This window comes from Zootoca vivipara, chromosome 1 (assembly GCF_965207765.1).
Source record: "Zootoca vivipara chromosome 1, rZooViv2.hap1.1, whole genome shotgun sequence".
Taxonomy (NCBI): domain Eukaryota; kingdom Metazoa; phylum Chordata; class Lepidosauria; order Squamata; family Lacertidae; genus Zootoca; species Zootoca vivipara.
Window position 1 is genome coordinate 115,329,215 of NC_142582.1, and position 17,431 is coordinate 115,346,645.

At 43.9% G+C, this 17,431-nt stretch overlaps 1 protein-coding gene across 1 annotated transcript; it reads right to left on the reverse strand.

Moving 5' to 3' along the window:
* Positions 1-1,347: 1,347 nt before the first annotated feature.
* On the reverse strand, positions 1,348-16,216 carry LOC118080829 (serpin A12). The gene is made up of 5 exons (XM_035106691.3): positions 16,078-16,216; positions 11,151-11,854; positions 8,744-9,014; positions 7,266-7,413; positions 1,348-1,610 (listed from the first exon to the last, which is right to left on the reverse strand). The coding sequence occupies exons 2-5, from the start codon at positions 11,845-11,847 to the stop codon at positions 1,419-1,421; spliced, it is 1,308 nt and encodes a 435-aa protein (XP_034962582.1). The 5' UTR covers positions 11,848-11,854; positions 16,078-16,216; the 3' UTR covers positions 1,348-1,418.
* Between the last annotated feature and the right edge of the window lie 1,215 nt (positions 16,217-17,431).

Here is a 17,431-nt window from a genome sequence, read left to right on the forward strand (position 1 = left end):
GATTTTGTCAAGAGACTGATTTGTAAATCTGGGGGGTGTCCCCGGGAAACGGGGACGTCTGGTAATCTTAACTTTAGGACTCTCCCCAGGTAATGACCCTTGCTTTCCTGATTGGAGAACAGTGTTGGATATTCTCTCTGTGTGAGAATCATTTGTTCCAGAAACAGAGAAGAAGTTTCAAGAAGCAGCAGAAAGCTGAGACTGTTTTGTCTATGCAAGGATGTTTTCTGTGGGAACTGTTCTTTGGACATGCGCAGTGTGACAGGAAGTAGTGGTAATGGTTCTGTGTAACTTGTAACTTGTAGTAGTAGAAGAGGAGGAGTTTGGAATTGATATCCCGCTTTATCACTACCCAAAGGAGTCTCAAAGTAGCTAACATTCTCCTTTCCCTTCCTCCCCCACAACAAACACTCTGTGAGGTGGGTGGTGCTGAGAGACTTCAAAGAAGTGTAACTAGCCCAAGGTCACCCAGCAGCTGCATGTGGAGGAGCGGAGACGCGAATCCGGTTCATCAGATTACAAGGCCACCACTCTTAACCACTACACCACACTGCTTGCTTGCAGCTTGTGGTGAGAGAAGCAGAGATGGAGTCTTGGACTCTTGTTGGACTCTAAGCATGCCTTGACCATGGCAGTCGTGAATGTCTATATATATTTGCTACCAATATGCTTTTATGCCTGTCAAGTAAACCTCTACACTTGACTGAAACTTTATGGCGTCCATGAGTGTTTATTTCCTACTGGTGTACCTTCAATGCTGAAGGAAGGAGCTGCTGTAACTCTGTCAAGTATGGATACTTTTTATTTTGCTTCGACTCAGACCAACACGGCTACCTACCTGTAACTAGAAGTATGGATACTGGCATGCGTGTGCGTGTGTGTGTGTGCGCACACACACACACACACACACACACACACACACACACACACTGAAAGTGATGTTGGCCCCAATCCTTCTAAATCATCCATCAGAGATTGATGGATTGATCCAACAAACAGAAAGGTGTATGCATGTAAAAGCTAGCCTGCTGTGCATTCATTGCTGAATCTTTGCCTCTGGCCCTGCCCATCACGAGCACTTGCCCATCACTTCAGGATGCCCAGAAGGGAACGCTGACCTTGGTTTGAAAAATGCTCCCCTCCACTGCACTAGGGATTCATCTATCTGGGCAGTCGATATATATGAATAGGATGATAGAATGGGTCTGAAGCTACCACATCACAAGGTACTGTTCCCAAATTTGCAGGTAATGCTGATTTGATGATACCAGTTGGCCTTTTGCCCTTCCTTTCCTCCCCAAATAACTCAATAGTGCAGCTCAACTAGAGAAACAAAAACCAAGTCAATTCAGTGCTGATCAGACCAATGAGTTTATTGAGTACATGCTGATTAACAGTCAGATGATCTTGGTCTACAGCTACTTCTCTGAAGGATTGTAGATCTTCGACATGAAGAGAATAGAGTCAGAACGTTCATCAACGATCATGGCTATGAAAGGGCTTTTGAATTCAATGGTTATAGGCATAGCCATTGGGACAATATCCATAGAAGAGGCTGCTGCGGCCTCTGTTCCTCTCTCATCTATCATCATCATAGCCTTATGAAGGGCCTGTTCAAAGGAAAAATGGGGGGGGGGAGAAAAAATGTCATTCTGCTGATGGATGGATAAAATGAAAATGCATTTTCTTGGACTAGGGGTGGCTCACAGCTTTTTGAGATTGAGGGAAGCATTCTCATATGCCCAAACTTCCAAAAGCCAGAAGCCCCAAACTCTCGAGCACACACCCTCCTATGAGCACACACAGAAGACACACACAAACACCATTTTTTCTGATGATTTGGGGGGGGGGGGATGATTTGCATCACCATCAGGTTGTCCACACCAGGAATGAGTCTACTTCTTTTCTTTCTTCTTCTTTGCCACTGCCACCAAAATTGGTGGGATTTTGGGAGGGGGAAAGAATCAACTTGAGTGGCACTAGGGTTGTCTTTGTTATTTACAGTGGTACCTCTACTCACAAATAACTCTACTTACGAATGTTTCTACTTACAAATGGAGCTCCATCTGCCATCTTGGATGCGGTTTAGATAGGATTTTTTCTACTTACGAATTTTTAGATAGGGTTGCTTCGACTTACAATTTTTTTCTCCCAATGTATTCCTATGGGATTCGACTTACAATTTTTTTCTACTTACGAATGTGCATTCGGAACGCATTACATTCGTAAGTAGAGGTACCACTGTATAACATTTGTTAGCTGTTTTAGACCAAAGAAAACAAATCTCAAAGCAACTTATCAAGAAAAACCAGGTGCACTTTGTATGCTTTCTGACACAGGGTTGGATCCTGAGTTTGCAAAAGGGTTCTGTTTGCAAATGGGCCAGTTTTCACTAGTTTCCTTGTCTCCATGCAAGTCCTTTCCAATTTCCTGTGAAAATTTACCAGCATTTTAGTACTTCTCCCCAGGGAAGTCACGTTATTAAAATGTGACACCAGAGGGCACCAAGGAACTGGCAATAGGAAAAGTGTGTTGTGGTGGAGAAAACAAGGTAATGAACATTTTTAATCTACCAGTATGCCATGTGACATTTTAGAACGATATACAGTGGTACCTCGGTTTATGAACACAATTGGTTCCGGAAGTCTGTTCATAAACTGAAGCGTTCATAAACTGAAGCGAACTTTCCCACTGAAAGTAATGGAAAGTGGATTAATCTGTTCCAGACGGTCCGCGGAGTACTTAAACTGAAGAGTTCATAAACTGAAGCAAACTTTCCCATTGAAATTAATGGAAAGTGGATTAATCCGTTCCAGACGGGTCCACGGAGTACTCAACCTGAAGCGTACTTAACCCGAAGCATGGGTGTAATTGGTTCCGGAAGTCTGTTCATAAACTGATGCGTTCATAAACTGAAGCGAACTTTCCCATTGAAAGTAATGGAAAGTGAATTAATCCGCTCCAGATGGGTCTGCGGCATTCGTAAACCGAAAATTCATAAACCGAGGTGTTCATAAACCGAGGTTCCACTGTATCTAATATTGTTTTAATAACGTTAAAAAGGTCAGTGTAGATCCAGTGTAGATCCAGCTGAAGACTGTGTCCCTAAACAGACTTAGCAGAGATCAAGCCCACAGTGGGCTAAGTATGTATAAGATTGTCCTGCCAGGTGGACATATAAATTCCTTGGTAGAATCATAGATCATAGAATCATAGAGTTGGAAGAGACCACAAGGGCCATCCAGTCCAACCCCCTGCCAAGCAGGAAACACCATCAAAGCATTCTTGACATATGCCTGTTAAGCCTCTGCTTAAAGACCTCCAAAGAAGGAGACTCTACCACACTCCTTGGTAGCAAATTCCACTGCCAAACAGCTCTTACTGTCAGGAAGTTCTTCCTAATGTTTAGGTGGAATCTTCTTTCTTGTACCGTAGTTGGAATCAATTACTCCGTGTCTGCTTCTCTGGAGCAGGAGAAAACAACCTTTCTCCCTCCTCTATATGACATCCTTTTATATATTTGAACATGGTTATCATATCACCTCTTAACCGTCTCTTCTCCAGGCTAAACATACCCAGCTCCCTAAGCCGTTCCTCATAAGGCATCGTTTCCAGGCCTTTGACCATTTTGGTTGCCCTCCTCTGGACACGTTCCAGCTTATCAGTATCCTTCTTGAACTGTGGTGCCCAGAACTGGACACAGTACTCCAGGTGAGGTCTGACCAGAGCAGAATACAGTGGTACTATTACTTCCCTTGATCTAGATGCTATACTCCTATTGATGCAGCCCAGAATTGCATTGGCTTTTTTAGCTGCTGCATCACACTGCTGACTCAGTGTCAAGTTTGTGGTCTACCAAGACTCATAGATCCTTTTCACATGTGCTGCTCTCAAGCCAGGTATCTCCCATCCTGTATTTGTGCCTTTCCTTTTTTCTGCCCAAATGTAGTACTTTACATTTCTCCTTGTTAAAATTCATCTTGTTTGCTTTGGCCCAGTTGTCTAATCTGTTGAGGTCATTTTGAAGTGTGAGCCTGCCCTCTGGGGTATTAGCCACCCCTCCCAATTTGGTGTCATCTGCAAACTTGCTCAGGATGCCCTCAAGCCCATCATCCAAGTCATTGATAAAGATGTTGAATAAGACTGGGCCCAAGACAGAACCCTGTGGTACCCCACTAGCCACTACTCTCCAGGATGAGGAGGAGCCATTGATGAGCACCCTTTGGGTTCGGTCAGTCAGCCAGTTACAAGTCCACTGAATGGTAGCATTGTCTAGCCAACATTTTACCAGCTTCTTTACAAGAATATAATGGGGCAACTTGTCAAAGGCCTTGCTGAAATCAAGATAGGCTACATCCACAGCGTTCCCTTCATCTACCAGGCTTGTAATTCTGTCAAAAAATGAGATCAGATTAGTCTGACATGACTTATTTTTCAGAAACCCATGCTGACTTTTAGTGATCACAACATTTCTTTCTAGGTGCTCACAGACCATTTGCTTAGTGATCTGCTCTAGAATCTTTCCTGGTATTGATGTCAGGCTGACTGGGTGGTAATTGTTTGGGTCCTCTCTTTCCTCCTTTTTGAAAATAGGGACAACATTTGCCCTCCTCCAGTCTGCTGGAACTTCGCCTGTTCTCCAGGAATTATCAAAGATGATTGCCAGTGGTTCTGAAATCACCTCTGCCAGTTCTTTTAATACTCTTGGATGTAGTTCATCTGGCCCTGGAGACTTGAATACATCTAAACTAGCCAAGTATTCTTGTGCTACCTCCTTACTTATTCTGGGCTGTGTTTCCCTGCTGAATCATCTGCTCCATATTCTTCAGGTCGGGCATTGTTTTCTTTTTTGGAGAAGACTGAAGGCATTGAGGAGTTCTGCCCTTTCTCTATCCCCTGTTCGCATTTCACCATCTTCTCCTCTAAGTGACCCCACTGTTTCCTTGTTCTTCCTTTTGCTACGGACATACCCATAAAAGCCCTTTTTGTTGTTTTTAACCTCTCTAGCATGCCTGAGTTCATTATGTGCTTTAGCTTTTCTGACTTTGTCTCTACACATGCTGGCTATTTGTTTAAATTCCTCTCTGGTGATTTTTCCATTTTTTGTACATATCCCTTTTAAATCTTAACTCAGTTAAAAGTTCTTTAGATAGCCACCCTGGCTTCTTTAGACACCTTCCATGTTTCCGTCTCATTGGTATTGCCTGAAGTTGTGCTTTTAATATCTCCCTTTTAACAAACTCCCAACCATCATGAACTCCCTTCCCTTTTAGTATTTCTGTCCATGGGATCTCACCCAGCATTTCCCTAAGTTTTCTGAAGTCGGCTTTCTTAAAGTCTAGGATTTTAATCTTAGTATGCTTGGTTGCTCCTTTCCACTGAATAATAAACTCCAGAAGAGCATGATCACTCCCACCTAATGATCCTGCCACTTCTACCCCACTAACCAGGTCATTACTATTGGTTAGGACCAGATCTAAAATGGCTGATCCTCTTGTTGCTTCTCCCACTTTCTGGACAATGAAATTGTCTGCAAGGCCAGTGAGGAATCTGTTCGACCTTATGCTCTTGGCTGAGTTTGACATCCAACAAATATCAGGATAGTTGAAATCCCCCATTACTCCTATCTCAATTCCTTTTGAATGCTTGGTCATCTGTTCCAGGAAGGCATCATCTGTGTCCTCAGTTTGTCTTGGGATCTATAGTAAACTCCCACACTGAGATCACTGTTATTTTTCTGTCCCTTAATTTTGACCCAGATACTCTCAATTTGGCTTTGAAGTTTTAAATCCTGGATCTCTTCACAAGTATACACATCCCTGACATATAACGCTACTCCTCCTCCTTTCCTGTTTGGTCTATTTCTCTGAAATAGATTGTATCCCTCTATTACTACATTCCAATCATGAGACTCAGCCCACCAGGTTTCAGTGGTGCCTATTATGTCCAATTATTATACCAATATCAAGTATTCCTTGGTATCCAAGGAATTGGAATTTACTGCGCAAGGTAGCTGGAACTTTGTCCAGCTACATCCCATAGTTGTCTTAAAGTGGTGGAACAGGTCATAGAATCATAGAATCATAGAATCATAGAGTTGGAAGAGACCACAAGGGCCATCCAGTCCAACCCCCTGCCAAGCAGGAAACACCATCAAAGCATTCCTGACAGATGGCTGTCAACCCTCTGCTTAAAGACCTCCAAAGAAGGAGACTCCACCACACTCCTTGGCAGCAAATTCCACTGCCGAACAGCTCTTTCTGTCAGGAAGTTCTTCCTAATGTTTAGGTGGAATTTTCTTTCTTGTAGTTTGAATCCATTGCTCCGTGTCCGCTTCTCTGGAGCAGCAGAAAACAACCTTTCTCCCTCCTTTATATGACATCCTTTTATATATTTGAACATGGTTATCATATCACCCCTTAACCTTCTCTTCTCCAGGCTAAACATACCCAGCTCCCTAAGCCGTTCCTCATAAGGCATCGTTTCCAGGCCTTTGACCATTTTGGTTGCCCTCTTCTGGACACGTTTCAGCTTATCAGTATCCTTCTTGAACTGTGGTGCCCAGAACTGGACACAATACTCCAGGTGAGGTCTGACCAGAGCAGAATACAGTGGTACTATTACTTCCCTTGATCTAGATGCTATACTCCTATTGATGCAGCCCAGAATTGCATTGGCTTTTTTAGCTGCTGCATCACACTGCTGACTCATGTCAAGTTTGTGGTCAACCAAAACTCCTAGATCCTTTTCACATGTACTGCTCTCAAGCCAGGTGTCTCCCATCCTGTATTTGTGCCTTTCATTTTTTTTTTTTGCCCAAGTGTAGTACTTTACATTCCTCCTTGTTAAAATTCATCTTGTTTGCTTTGGCCCAGTTGTCTAATCTGTTAAGGTCATTCTGAAGTGTGATCCTGTCCTCTGGGGTGTTAGCCACCCCTCCCAATTTGGTGTCATCTGCAAACTTGCTCAGGATTCCCTCAATTCCATTTCAAGGTCATTCCATTTCTTTTCAGAATCTCTAGAAACTTTGAGTTCTTTGAGAGGCCCTGAGTTCTTTGGCCTGGGGCTAACTAACAGAAAATGTTTACCACCCTCACCAAATGACAACACCTGGATTTTTTTGAAGGACACCATGATGCTGAAACAAGTTAGCCTGGTGATATGGCACATGCAGAAATTCAAGCATTCACAGCTTCTACCATATTCATTCTCTTTCCTACACACACACACACACACACACACACAAAATAAAAGCCCCAACTTACTCCTGAGAGCCTGTACTGAGGCTGCCCTGTAATTCCAGACAGGTCTGCTCTGTCAGTGAATACATCAACCACACCCATGGTGTACATTATGTCTTTCAGGTTAAGCTCTCCACTCGCCAAGCATCTTGGAAGATACACATTTACAGAGCTATTCAAGAATGAAACAAGGGAGGAAGACAAAGAAGAATTTATTAATCACATGAGAAAATACCATGCATATTAGGCCGTGTATATTATACAGCAGACTGAAGTGGTAAAATGGGCTTCCCCTACTTCAGAATGTAGATCTCTCTCTCTCTCTCTCATGTACCACTACATGTAAAATTCCTTGCAAAGAGAGATCCAGCAGAGCAGGCTAAGGACTGAGCTAGAAACTTTCTCCCTGCCAGGCTAGCTTTCTATTTTCAAGAAGGGGCAATTGCATGGGGGGGAGTGTTCAAAAGTGGTACCCTCACCTGTAGTCCAAAGTGAAACCATCCACGTTACCACCTTATTCTCATGTGCAAACCCAGGCTGCATTCACACGGCAGTTTATTCCATTTTCCCAACATTTCCCTGCCTGTTAATGTCTGCATTGGATTTCAGCTTTCATGCAATATAAAACACCACTTTCAGAAATCTAGCTCAAGTTTAGGGCTCATTTCTGGATGTATTTGGAAATGTATATCTTCTGGAAGCATGTAACATGAAAATGAGTGCTAAATCTGCACTATATTCTGCTATATTCCCAGAGGACCGCTTCCTAATCTCCATGTGTATAGGCAGGCTACCTGAACACCAAATGCCAGCAACAAACTATAAGGAAAGGCTGCTTAACTAAGAGTGTGCACCAGCAACAAAGGTCCAATTTGGACCCTGATCTGTACTTTGTCACAAAGGTCACCTCAGTCTGAAGTGTTCCAAAGGCTGCCTGGTTTTGCTTTATGTCCAACGCTGGGGGAGGGGGAGGAATGGGACCACAAGTTCCCATTCAGCTATTAGACAACAGCTATTTCATCAGATACAGTATGTCATACTGAGTGTCCAACATCTTGGATTCCCAAAACACTGGAAGATGCACATCTTACTAGCGGTGCACCTGCACAAAATCATGTGACCTGTGTGAGATCACATAACCCAAAAGACACTTTTCCAGGGCAAGATCTGCCATGGTCTCATACAATAAAACAGGATGTCCCAGCTTTTCTGGGACACTTGTGGGGTGTTGTATGTCCACCCCCTGCATGCATCTGCTGGAGTAAAACAAGGATGGGGAACTTGTAGACCTCCAGAAGTTGCTCAGCTACAACTCCCTTCATCCCTAGCTATTGGCCAGGATGACTGGGACTGATGGGATCTAGAGTCCAGCAACATCCAGAGGGCCACAAGTTCCCCACTGCTGAAGAAAGGCCTTTCCTTCAAAAGCTCACCCCACAATTGTTCTTATATCTCTGAATCTGAGCTGCCTGACATCAATGTCAAAAGTTGAAAGCTGTTACCTCCGTGTGAGTATTCTCTTCCAAGTCCGCAAAGCTCCACAAGACAAGCTGGCAGCCACCCTCTCCATCTGCCCCTTGTCAGGTAGGATAAAATAGGAAGTGGCATGTCCTTTGTAAGGCAACTTCAAAATGGTGCACAGTCGCTCGTTGTCATAGCCGGTTTCAAACATGCCCATCTGGAACATCATTGGCACTTTCACAACCGTGTAAGGATCCACGTAGAAGTTCTGCTCTGTCGTGTACTTTGGGTCAAAGGGCTTCTGCCATTTGGCTTACGGAAAAGAAGAAAGGGATATTTTTTTTAAGTGGCATAGCTACTTGTTACTCATTAGAACAATTCTACTCTAGCATAGACCTGTTTGCATGCAAGAAGCTGCGGGTACTTTAGGACACTCAACATTTCTTGACCTTGGCTATATCTTTAGTCCACGGGATTTTGTCTTCTATCTTTCATTTCTCCAAGTTGTATTCAATGTTAGTCCTACTCAGAGTAGAGTCCCTGAAAATAATAGAAATGACTAGTTTGGTTCATTAATTTCAATGGGGCTAAGGAAAATGGCGTTGGCTACAACCCTTACTCTAGAGCTGTCCTTTCGCTTTTCTTTCAGCTTTCAAAAATATTTCTGATTTTCTCCCTCTCTCACTTTCTCTTTCACCATCTCTGAAATATAGTTATCGTACATGATGTAATTCATCACAACCTAGATTATAGAATCATTGAATCACAGAATTGTACACTTGGAAGGAAACCAAAGGGACATGTGGTCCAATTCCCTGCAATGCAGGAATCTCATCTTAAGCATCCTTGGCCATCCAGTCTCTGCTTAAAGACCTCCAAGGAAGTGAAGACCACAACCTTCCAAGGGAGCCCATTCCACTGTCAAACTGCTCTTACTGTCAGAAACTTCTTCCCAATGTTTAGTTGGATTCTCCTATGTTAGCTGACATAGTTAAAAGAAACGAAAAGTTTGCACGTGGGCCCACATAGTTGTGAGTGGCATCTGCTAATCACTGAGGTGTGAATATTGAATTCACTTTTGAAAAAAAAAAATCAGTTCATAACTTCCGGGGGCGGGGGGGAAACGTAAACACCAATGTGTACCCTTTTAGAACACTATTTATCAAATAAATTATTATGGTGCCCAGTTATTTATTTATTTTTAAAAAACTGAGCTGCCTGTTGAGACCTCTGTTCCTTGCATTATCTCAAAATACAAAGTTGACAAGTGGAACTGTATCATTCTATGGATGAATGCTCCTCTACACGCACACAGACAGACACCTCTGAGTTAAGCAGCTGACAGAGATACTGTACATAGTTGTATCCTGCACTGGCTCCCAACAAAAAAATAGTAAAAGCACATGTATTACTCAGGGGTTGGACTCGATGACCTTTAAATTACCTTTCAACTCATTATACCCTATGAATGTCATGATGGTTTGAACTCCTCGGTTTTGTATTGATTAGCTGTTTGGCCAACCTAAATTTACAGTTCTAAAACCTCACTAATGAGTAACACCCTGATATCTTTTCATGGTTGTATATGGTTGAATACAACTTCAGTATTTGGCTAATAATTCATATATGGGAACGTATTTAATTATTTGTTCCACTTTTTCATCTAAATCAGAGGTTGCTGTATTTTCCCCTTCTGTCATTGTGCCTAATTTAAATACTTTTACTAAGTGTTCTTTAAATACTTTTACTAACTTCAGTGAATACACTAAGGAATCCCAGGCATTTTACTGGCCTTGAAAGTGCAGGACATAAGAAAGACAGACAGAACAAGAGAAGAAAGAAAGAAAGAAAGAAAGAAAGAAAGAAAGAAAGAAAGAAAGAAAAAAGGGGTTAAAACATTGAATTAGGTTCTGAACTGAATTGAGGCTGCCTTGCACAGTCGTAATTACTGAGGTCACCTAATAACAGATGAGATCCATTACATAGAATCGCTGTGAAACAGGAAATGGTTGCTTGACCAAAATTCTCTTCCTCACAAACAAAAGCAAACATTAGTACACAGGATGAAGTTCTACTTTGGAACCAGGGCCGGCTCTATGGGCAGGCTGGGTGGCGCAGGGCGCCACGGTGCCGGCCCACCAGGGGGGGGGGCGCCATGCAGCCGCGCCTGCCCACCCACCGGCAGCTCCGCCGTACAGCAAGAGCGCCCGCCCTCCCGTCGCGCAGCAGCGCCTTCGGCGACTGCACTGAGCGCTGAGCCCGGCCGGCCGCCCGCCCGTCATGCTGGAAAACGGAGCGGCGGGGGGCGGCGGAGGGATCAGTCGTGCCAGGGCGCCAAAGGTGCTTAAGACGTCCCTGTTTGGAACTATGTGACAAGTGATGAGAATCTAGGATTAGCCATAAGGTGAGGAAATAAAATCACAGGGCAGGCCCATTAACTTGACTTACCTTTCATGTATATATAGCTAACCAGTAGTATTTCAGTAATTGGGTCGACTCCATCGACAAGCTTAGAAATCTTCCCATGGGTTTTCATTTTGACATATTGATTGATGTGCTCCTCAGTTACTGCTGTGTTCTTAAAATTTTCCATATAGATCTCTCCTCCATAAATGTTCCTGAGCTCCCTTAGGAACTGAGGTTGTGGATGCAACTCATTTTGCACAAACAGACAATTCCCCATTTCCATTTGGAGGCCTGAACCCCCATTGCTTAACGAGTAGATGAGGTTATGGAAGCCTTCATGTATCATCTTCTCCTGAATCTCTGATGGCTTGAAGCCAAGTCCTCTAAGGATCTGGTCTAAGGTGTTGGCCCTAGCGCCCAAAGCCAGCATTGCAAAAGCTGTGGAGATACACATGGGAGAGAAGACGATGTTCTTCTTGAATGAACTGCCCCGGTTGTCTCCATTAGAAGAAACCTGCCTGAAGAACTTGAATGCAAAGTCTGAATTGCTGTTGACCAGGACCTGGTTTGGAGTCTGTGCTCTTCCTCCATTGGGTTGGTTTTGGCGGTTCATATCTTGGGGGTTGCTGTCATAGTTGTCACACCTGTTCATGTAACTGCTGGGATTCACAGAATTTGGTAGGTTAAGATTGTTAGCCAGGATTCCAGCAATTAAAAAGAAGACGAGGGAAATTGCCATTTTCCCCCTTTTAAAAAAAGAGAGGGGGGAGGGAGAAAGAAAGAAATACATTAGTTCAATTAACTCATTATTTTCAGCTGCCCCCCAAAAACCTAGTGTGCTATTTGCACCATTGGCTATAAACCATGGTTATCCTGATTCATGCAGGAGCAGAGGTAGTAGCATCCTTTTGGTGGCACTGCCCTTGTTGGGTTAGAGATGAAGAAAGGAGGTGGCAAGGTTAGGGTAACTTCCCCTGAGCTGCCCCAATTTCACCGCTGCCTCCTCATCCCATTTCAATGAATGCAGCACCCGCACCTTAATTATAATTCAGCAAGTGGAATATTGGGTTCCATTATAGAAGACTTGCAGGCTCTTTCCTATTGAACTTTGAAGTTCACTTACAGGAACATTAGAGCATGAGAAGAGCCTGCTGGATCAGTCCAGTGACCCATCTAGTCCAGCATCCTGTTCTCACAGTGGCCAACCAGATGCCCGTGGGGAATCCTCAAGCAGGACCCAAGCACAAGAGCCTTCTCCCTGCCGCTGCAGTTTCCAGCCAACCAAATTCTACTATGGTCTATTAATTATTGCAACATTTTTTTACAGAGCATTGTGCGTGCATAGTTTGCCGGAGCTTCCAATTCCTTTGCATTCCCCTTCCCCCTTACACTTAATAAAAATACTGGAAAACATCAACCGTGGTATGATTTTACGAATACCTGCATCGTGAAGGAGCTCATGTATACACCAGCAAGCAATGGCATTTAGATTTATCATTTGTTTTTGTTTTGTTATTTTGCAGTGTATTATCAGCGTTCATGTGCACAGCTATAAATGAGAGGGGCTGGGGTTGGGGAGACAGGTGTCAATTAACTGAAGGAACTGAAAGCTGCAGCAAGTAGCCCTTGCTCCAGTTTTGGAATTAAGTTTAGAAATTTTTCTAGTTAAACCCGAATCCAGGACGAGTGACACTCAGAAAGAGACAACCCTGGAACAAAGGAATGGAATTGGATGCTCCTCCTGTTTTGAACATTTTATTTAATACATTATTAAATAATATATTATTAAGAATCAAGCTCTTGCTCCATGTTAGAGATAAAAGTATAAGAACCCAGTGGTACAGCATTTGTTTGGCATGCAGAAGGTTCCAGATTTCACCCCTGGCATCTCTAGGTACTGCTGGAAATATCTACAGTCTGGAGCCAATACTCAGATAGATGAGTAAGTTATCTGACTATGTTCACAGAAGCTGTTACCCAGGGGTAGGCAACCTAAGGCCCAGGGGCCGGATGCAGCCCAATCGCCTTCTCAATCTGGCCTGTGGACGGTCCAGGAATCAGCGTGTTTTTACATGAGTAGAACGTGTCCTTTTATTTAAAATGCATCTCTGGGTTATTTGTGGGGCCAGCCTGGTGTTTTTACATGTGTAGAATTGTTGAAGATTCATTCCCAATGTCTGCAGTCATGGGATTGTTGTCTATCACATGGCTGTATATGTTTTTCATTCCACAGTGGGAAGTGACAAAGACAGGATGTTTGTGTTACGTCCTTTCATTTAAAATGCATCTCTGGGCTATTTGTGGGGCATAGAAATTCATTCATTCCCCCCCCCAAAAAAGATACTGGCCCACCACATGGTCTGAGGGACGGAGGACTGGCCCACTGCTGGAAAAGGTTGCTGACCCCTGTAGTTACCTCTACTTTCCTTGCTAAGGGAAGAGTAGAATTGTTGATCATAATGCTATACCAGCTGCAACCAGTGGATGCCACTATGTCTAAGCATAAACTATCTCAATGAGTTCTTGTAAGTCTCAAATGAGGTAAGCTTGTATTGGCCATGCTGAGCCACTGGAAAGGGTTGTGACAGGAGACCAGTGGACCATATATGTATGGTCAGTTTCGGGGAGGAAAATCATAGAATTGTAGAGCTGGAAGGGACCCCCAAGGTCCAACCCCTTGCAATGCAGGAATTTCAGCTAAGGCATCCATGAAGTTGTCCTGTCTGTACAAGGACTTCTGCTGAAGGGCTCTCACTGGAAAACGTTCCCACGTGTGGAATAAAGTGCACCTTATTCTGCAGTCTCCCCAGTACAAAGATATTTTGACAAGCTTACTAGGTGACTTGTTGTATTGCTTAATGGCTCATAGAGTTAAACTCTCATTCAAACTTCAGAAGTGTTAATTGCTTCTATGCAGCCACCCAAGACAGTTTGGTGTAGTAGTTAGGATACCAGACTAGGAGTGCCAAAGCCCAAGTTTAAATCTCACTGGGTGATCTTTGAGCAGTTGCTATTTCTAGTCTAGCCTACCTCATATGGGGACTGTGAAGATAAAATGGGTGCAGAGGGGGAAATCTTGAGCTCCTTGGATGAAAGGGAGAATCTACAAAAAATGGAAGGAAAAAACCCCCACTAAATTTACTTAAGTTTTGTGAAGATGTAGTTGGTTTGATCAGCGGCATAGCATGAGGGGGCCCACAGGAGTGGTTACCCCATGTGCAAAATTGCTAGGGGACGCAAAATTTCAGTACCCGGTCCTGCTTCAATACAGCTGTGCACATCCATCGCTGAGCTTTGTTGAAAATGTCTTCTCCATGTGAACCAGGAAGTGACCTCTCCAGACAATGGAATGACTCTTCTTTTCTTATCTCTGTGGCTACGATCTCTGATCTCCTGGGTCACACGGGTGCTGTTAGGCAGTTGAATGCGCATGCGCACTCCATAAGTTTTTTGCAGATAAAGTCACTCAGATTCAGAAGGAGGTAGACACCACCGTGGGAGCAGGGCTGGGGCGGGAGAGTGCTGGAGCTCTGTCTGGTCGAGTTGCATGGAATCAGTTTCAATCCGTTACCCCTGAGGATGTGGACAGGCTGCTTGGACGTGTGAAACCAACCACATGTCTCCTTAATCCTTGCCCATCCTGGCTAATAAAAGCAAGCCGGTAAGGGCTGGGCGGTGGGCTCTGCAGGGTGGTGAATGCTTCCCTCTGTGAGGAAGCGTTCCCAGACCCGCTGAAAGAGGCGGTCATTAAACCACTTCTTTTAAAAGCATCTTTAGACCCAACCAATATGCCCAGTCTCAAATCTTCCATTCTTGGGCAAGGTGACTGAGTGGGTGGTTGCTGAACAACTCCAGGCACGCCTGGAGGATGCAGACCATTTGGATCCCTTCCAATCAGGATTCTGGTCTCGTCATGGGACTGAAACTACCTTGGTCGCGCTGGTTGATGATCTTCGGTGGGTTAGGGACAAAGGTGAGAGCTGTTTCCTAGTCCTGCTGGATCTCTCAGCGGCTTTTGACACCATCGACCATAACATCCTTCTGGACCGTCTAGAGGGCTTGGGAGCTAGGGGCACTGTCATACAGTGGTTCCGCTCCTTCCTCCTGGGCCGTGTTCAGAAAGTGGTGGTGGGGGATGAGTGTTCAGACCCCTGGGCTCTCACTTGTGGGGTGCCTCAGGGTTCTGTCCCCCCCCATGCTTTTTAACATCTACATGAAACCGCTGGGAAAGATCATCAGGGGCTTTGGGCTGGGTGTCCATCAATATGCGGATGAAATGACTAAACAACAATTCCATCTAATTCAGTAGGCTTTACTTCTGAGTAAACATACAGATTGGGAGCCTTTGTCTGATTCAAAGGGCTTTTCTGGTTTTCTTTGTGCCTTTAATAGCACCCTTCACATGGCCCCAGGAGCTGGCAACCCACGCTACACCACTGGGTTTGATCACTCTTTTTTTGTTTCAACGTATCAGAAGGCCTACCAAATTCATTCTTCATCTCTCCACTTTTCTTTTTATTTTCTTATTATTTATTGGTAACTTACCTTGCACAATATTTCCAATAAAGAATTTATGATAGGATCATCCTCGCATAAGGATATTCTTCCACACTAGCTTGTAAGAACTTTATGGAATTTACCAGCAAGCCCGCATTTCAATTAAGTAGGTTCATGAATTTCAGATATCCAACACCGTGGCTAATAATATTTATTGTTGTTTAGTCATTTAGTCATGTCCGACTCTTTGTGACCCCATGGACCAGAGCATGCCAGGCACTCCTGTCTTCCACTGCCTCTCGTAGTTTGGTCAGACTCATGTTCGTAGCTTCGAGAACACTGTCCAACCATCTCATCCTCTGTCGTCCCCTTCTCCTTGTGCCCTCCATCTTTCCCAACATCAGGGTCTTTTCCAGGGAGGCTAATAATATATTTATCACAAATCCCAATTTACTAAGAAAATTTTACTTACAGTTCAATCAATATTGTCCTGCCGCTCTCTCTGTGTCTTCACCGCTCCTTCTTCTTTGATCCCTTTGGACACCGGAGAAAGCAAAGCATCCTTCGACACTGGCAAACTAGTTTATCTGACTCATAGGCACAAAGGGAACTAGTTTTACTGGATGCCGAATTGACATGTGACTTTATAATGATACAGGACTGTCTGTCTCCTTGATATTTGCGAACTGGTTTTCATCAAACTGAATCCCTTTGTGAATGCATAAATAAATAATAAATCCACACCTCAATTGTCATGATCTTCCAACTCATTATAAACAAAAGGAACAATTTTGAAAATGGCAATTAAGCCCAAGCAGTGTGGATTAATTTGGCAATGAAAAGCACTATCTAGAAGGCAACAGCCCCATATATCTGATTATATCCCTGTGCACTTGATGCTCTTGATATTCTTTGAAATGGGAATAACATTCTTCAAAATTGGTGGGAAAACAAATATTTTGGGTATAACATTTGAGAAATGGACCGTACTCCTATGCACAACACCGATTCATGTGATGAAGATTTCAAAACTATCTGTTCATGCTTGGTTGATGTAAAAGGATGAGCTTCAGTGTGTGAACAGAGGAAAAGCACAGCATTGTAAACAGGGCTATAAAAAGTTGCATCACTTGGTGAGAGACATGTTATTGAACCAACTAGAAACTGGAAACTGTGACCACAGGGCTATCAAGATCAATAAATATGTATGTCACTGGCACCAACAAAAGTTGGTGGGCCTCTGACATGACTTCCAGGGCCTCATGGAGCACCGGAAGTCACATCGGAGGCACCCTCGAGACCTCGGACGCCACCTCAGAGGTCTCATGGCGCCTTTTGACGCAACTTCCAGTGTTTTGCAAGGACCTGAAAGTCACGTCCCAAGACCTTGTGGGGCCTCCAACATGACTTCTGAGGCTCCCAGGCACCACTGTGGCATGCAGTATGTAATTGCTGTATGTGGACAATTACCAAGGAATTCCAACATATTTGAATTTGAAGGAGGGCACTACCACTAAAAAGGGGATGGGAAGCAGTGTAGCATTCTGTTCCCACAGTAGCCAACCATATCCAAAGCAGGGCATGGTAAAGCATGAGACTCTTAATCCCAGAGTTGTGAATTTGAGCCCCACATTGGGCAAAACATTACTGCATTGCAGGTTTGCCTTGAGACAGTCTTTAAACCTCTTTTGTTGACCACCAGCATTACGCTTTCCATTTGACAACTGGGAAACACTGGCCTGCGAGCGCTCCAGTTGGAGAACAGCCTTAACCAAAGGTGTCATTGGCTTTGAAGAAACTCAATCTCAGGACGCAAGGGAGAAACG

What these genes read in the sequence shown, in the direction of transcription:
- LOC118080829 (XM_035106691.3), bottom strand. Translation starts at nt 11,847, where the DNA reads ATGGCAATTTCCCTCGTCTTCTTTTTAATTGCTGGAATCCTGGCTAAC. An exon ending in AAGAGAATACTCACACGGAG is followed by an intron (nt 7,414 to 8,743) that starts GTAACAGCTTTC and finishes ATTCTTGAATAG; the next exon opens with CTCTGTAAATGTGTATCTTC. An exon ending in CTCAGTACAGGCTCTCAGGA is followed by an intron (nt 1,611 to 7,265) that starts GTAAGTTGGGGC and finishes TCCTTTGAACAG; the next exon opens with GCCCTTCATAAGGCTATGAT.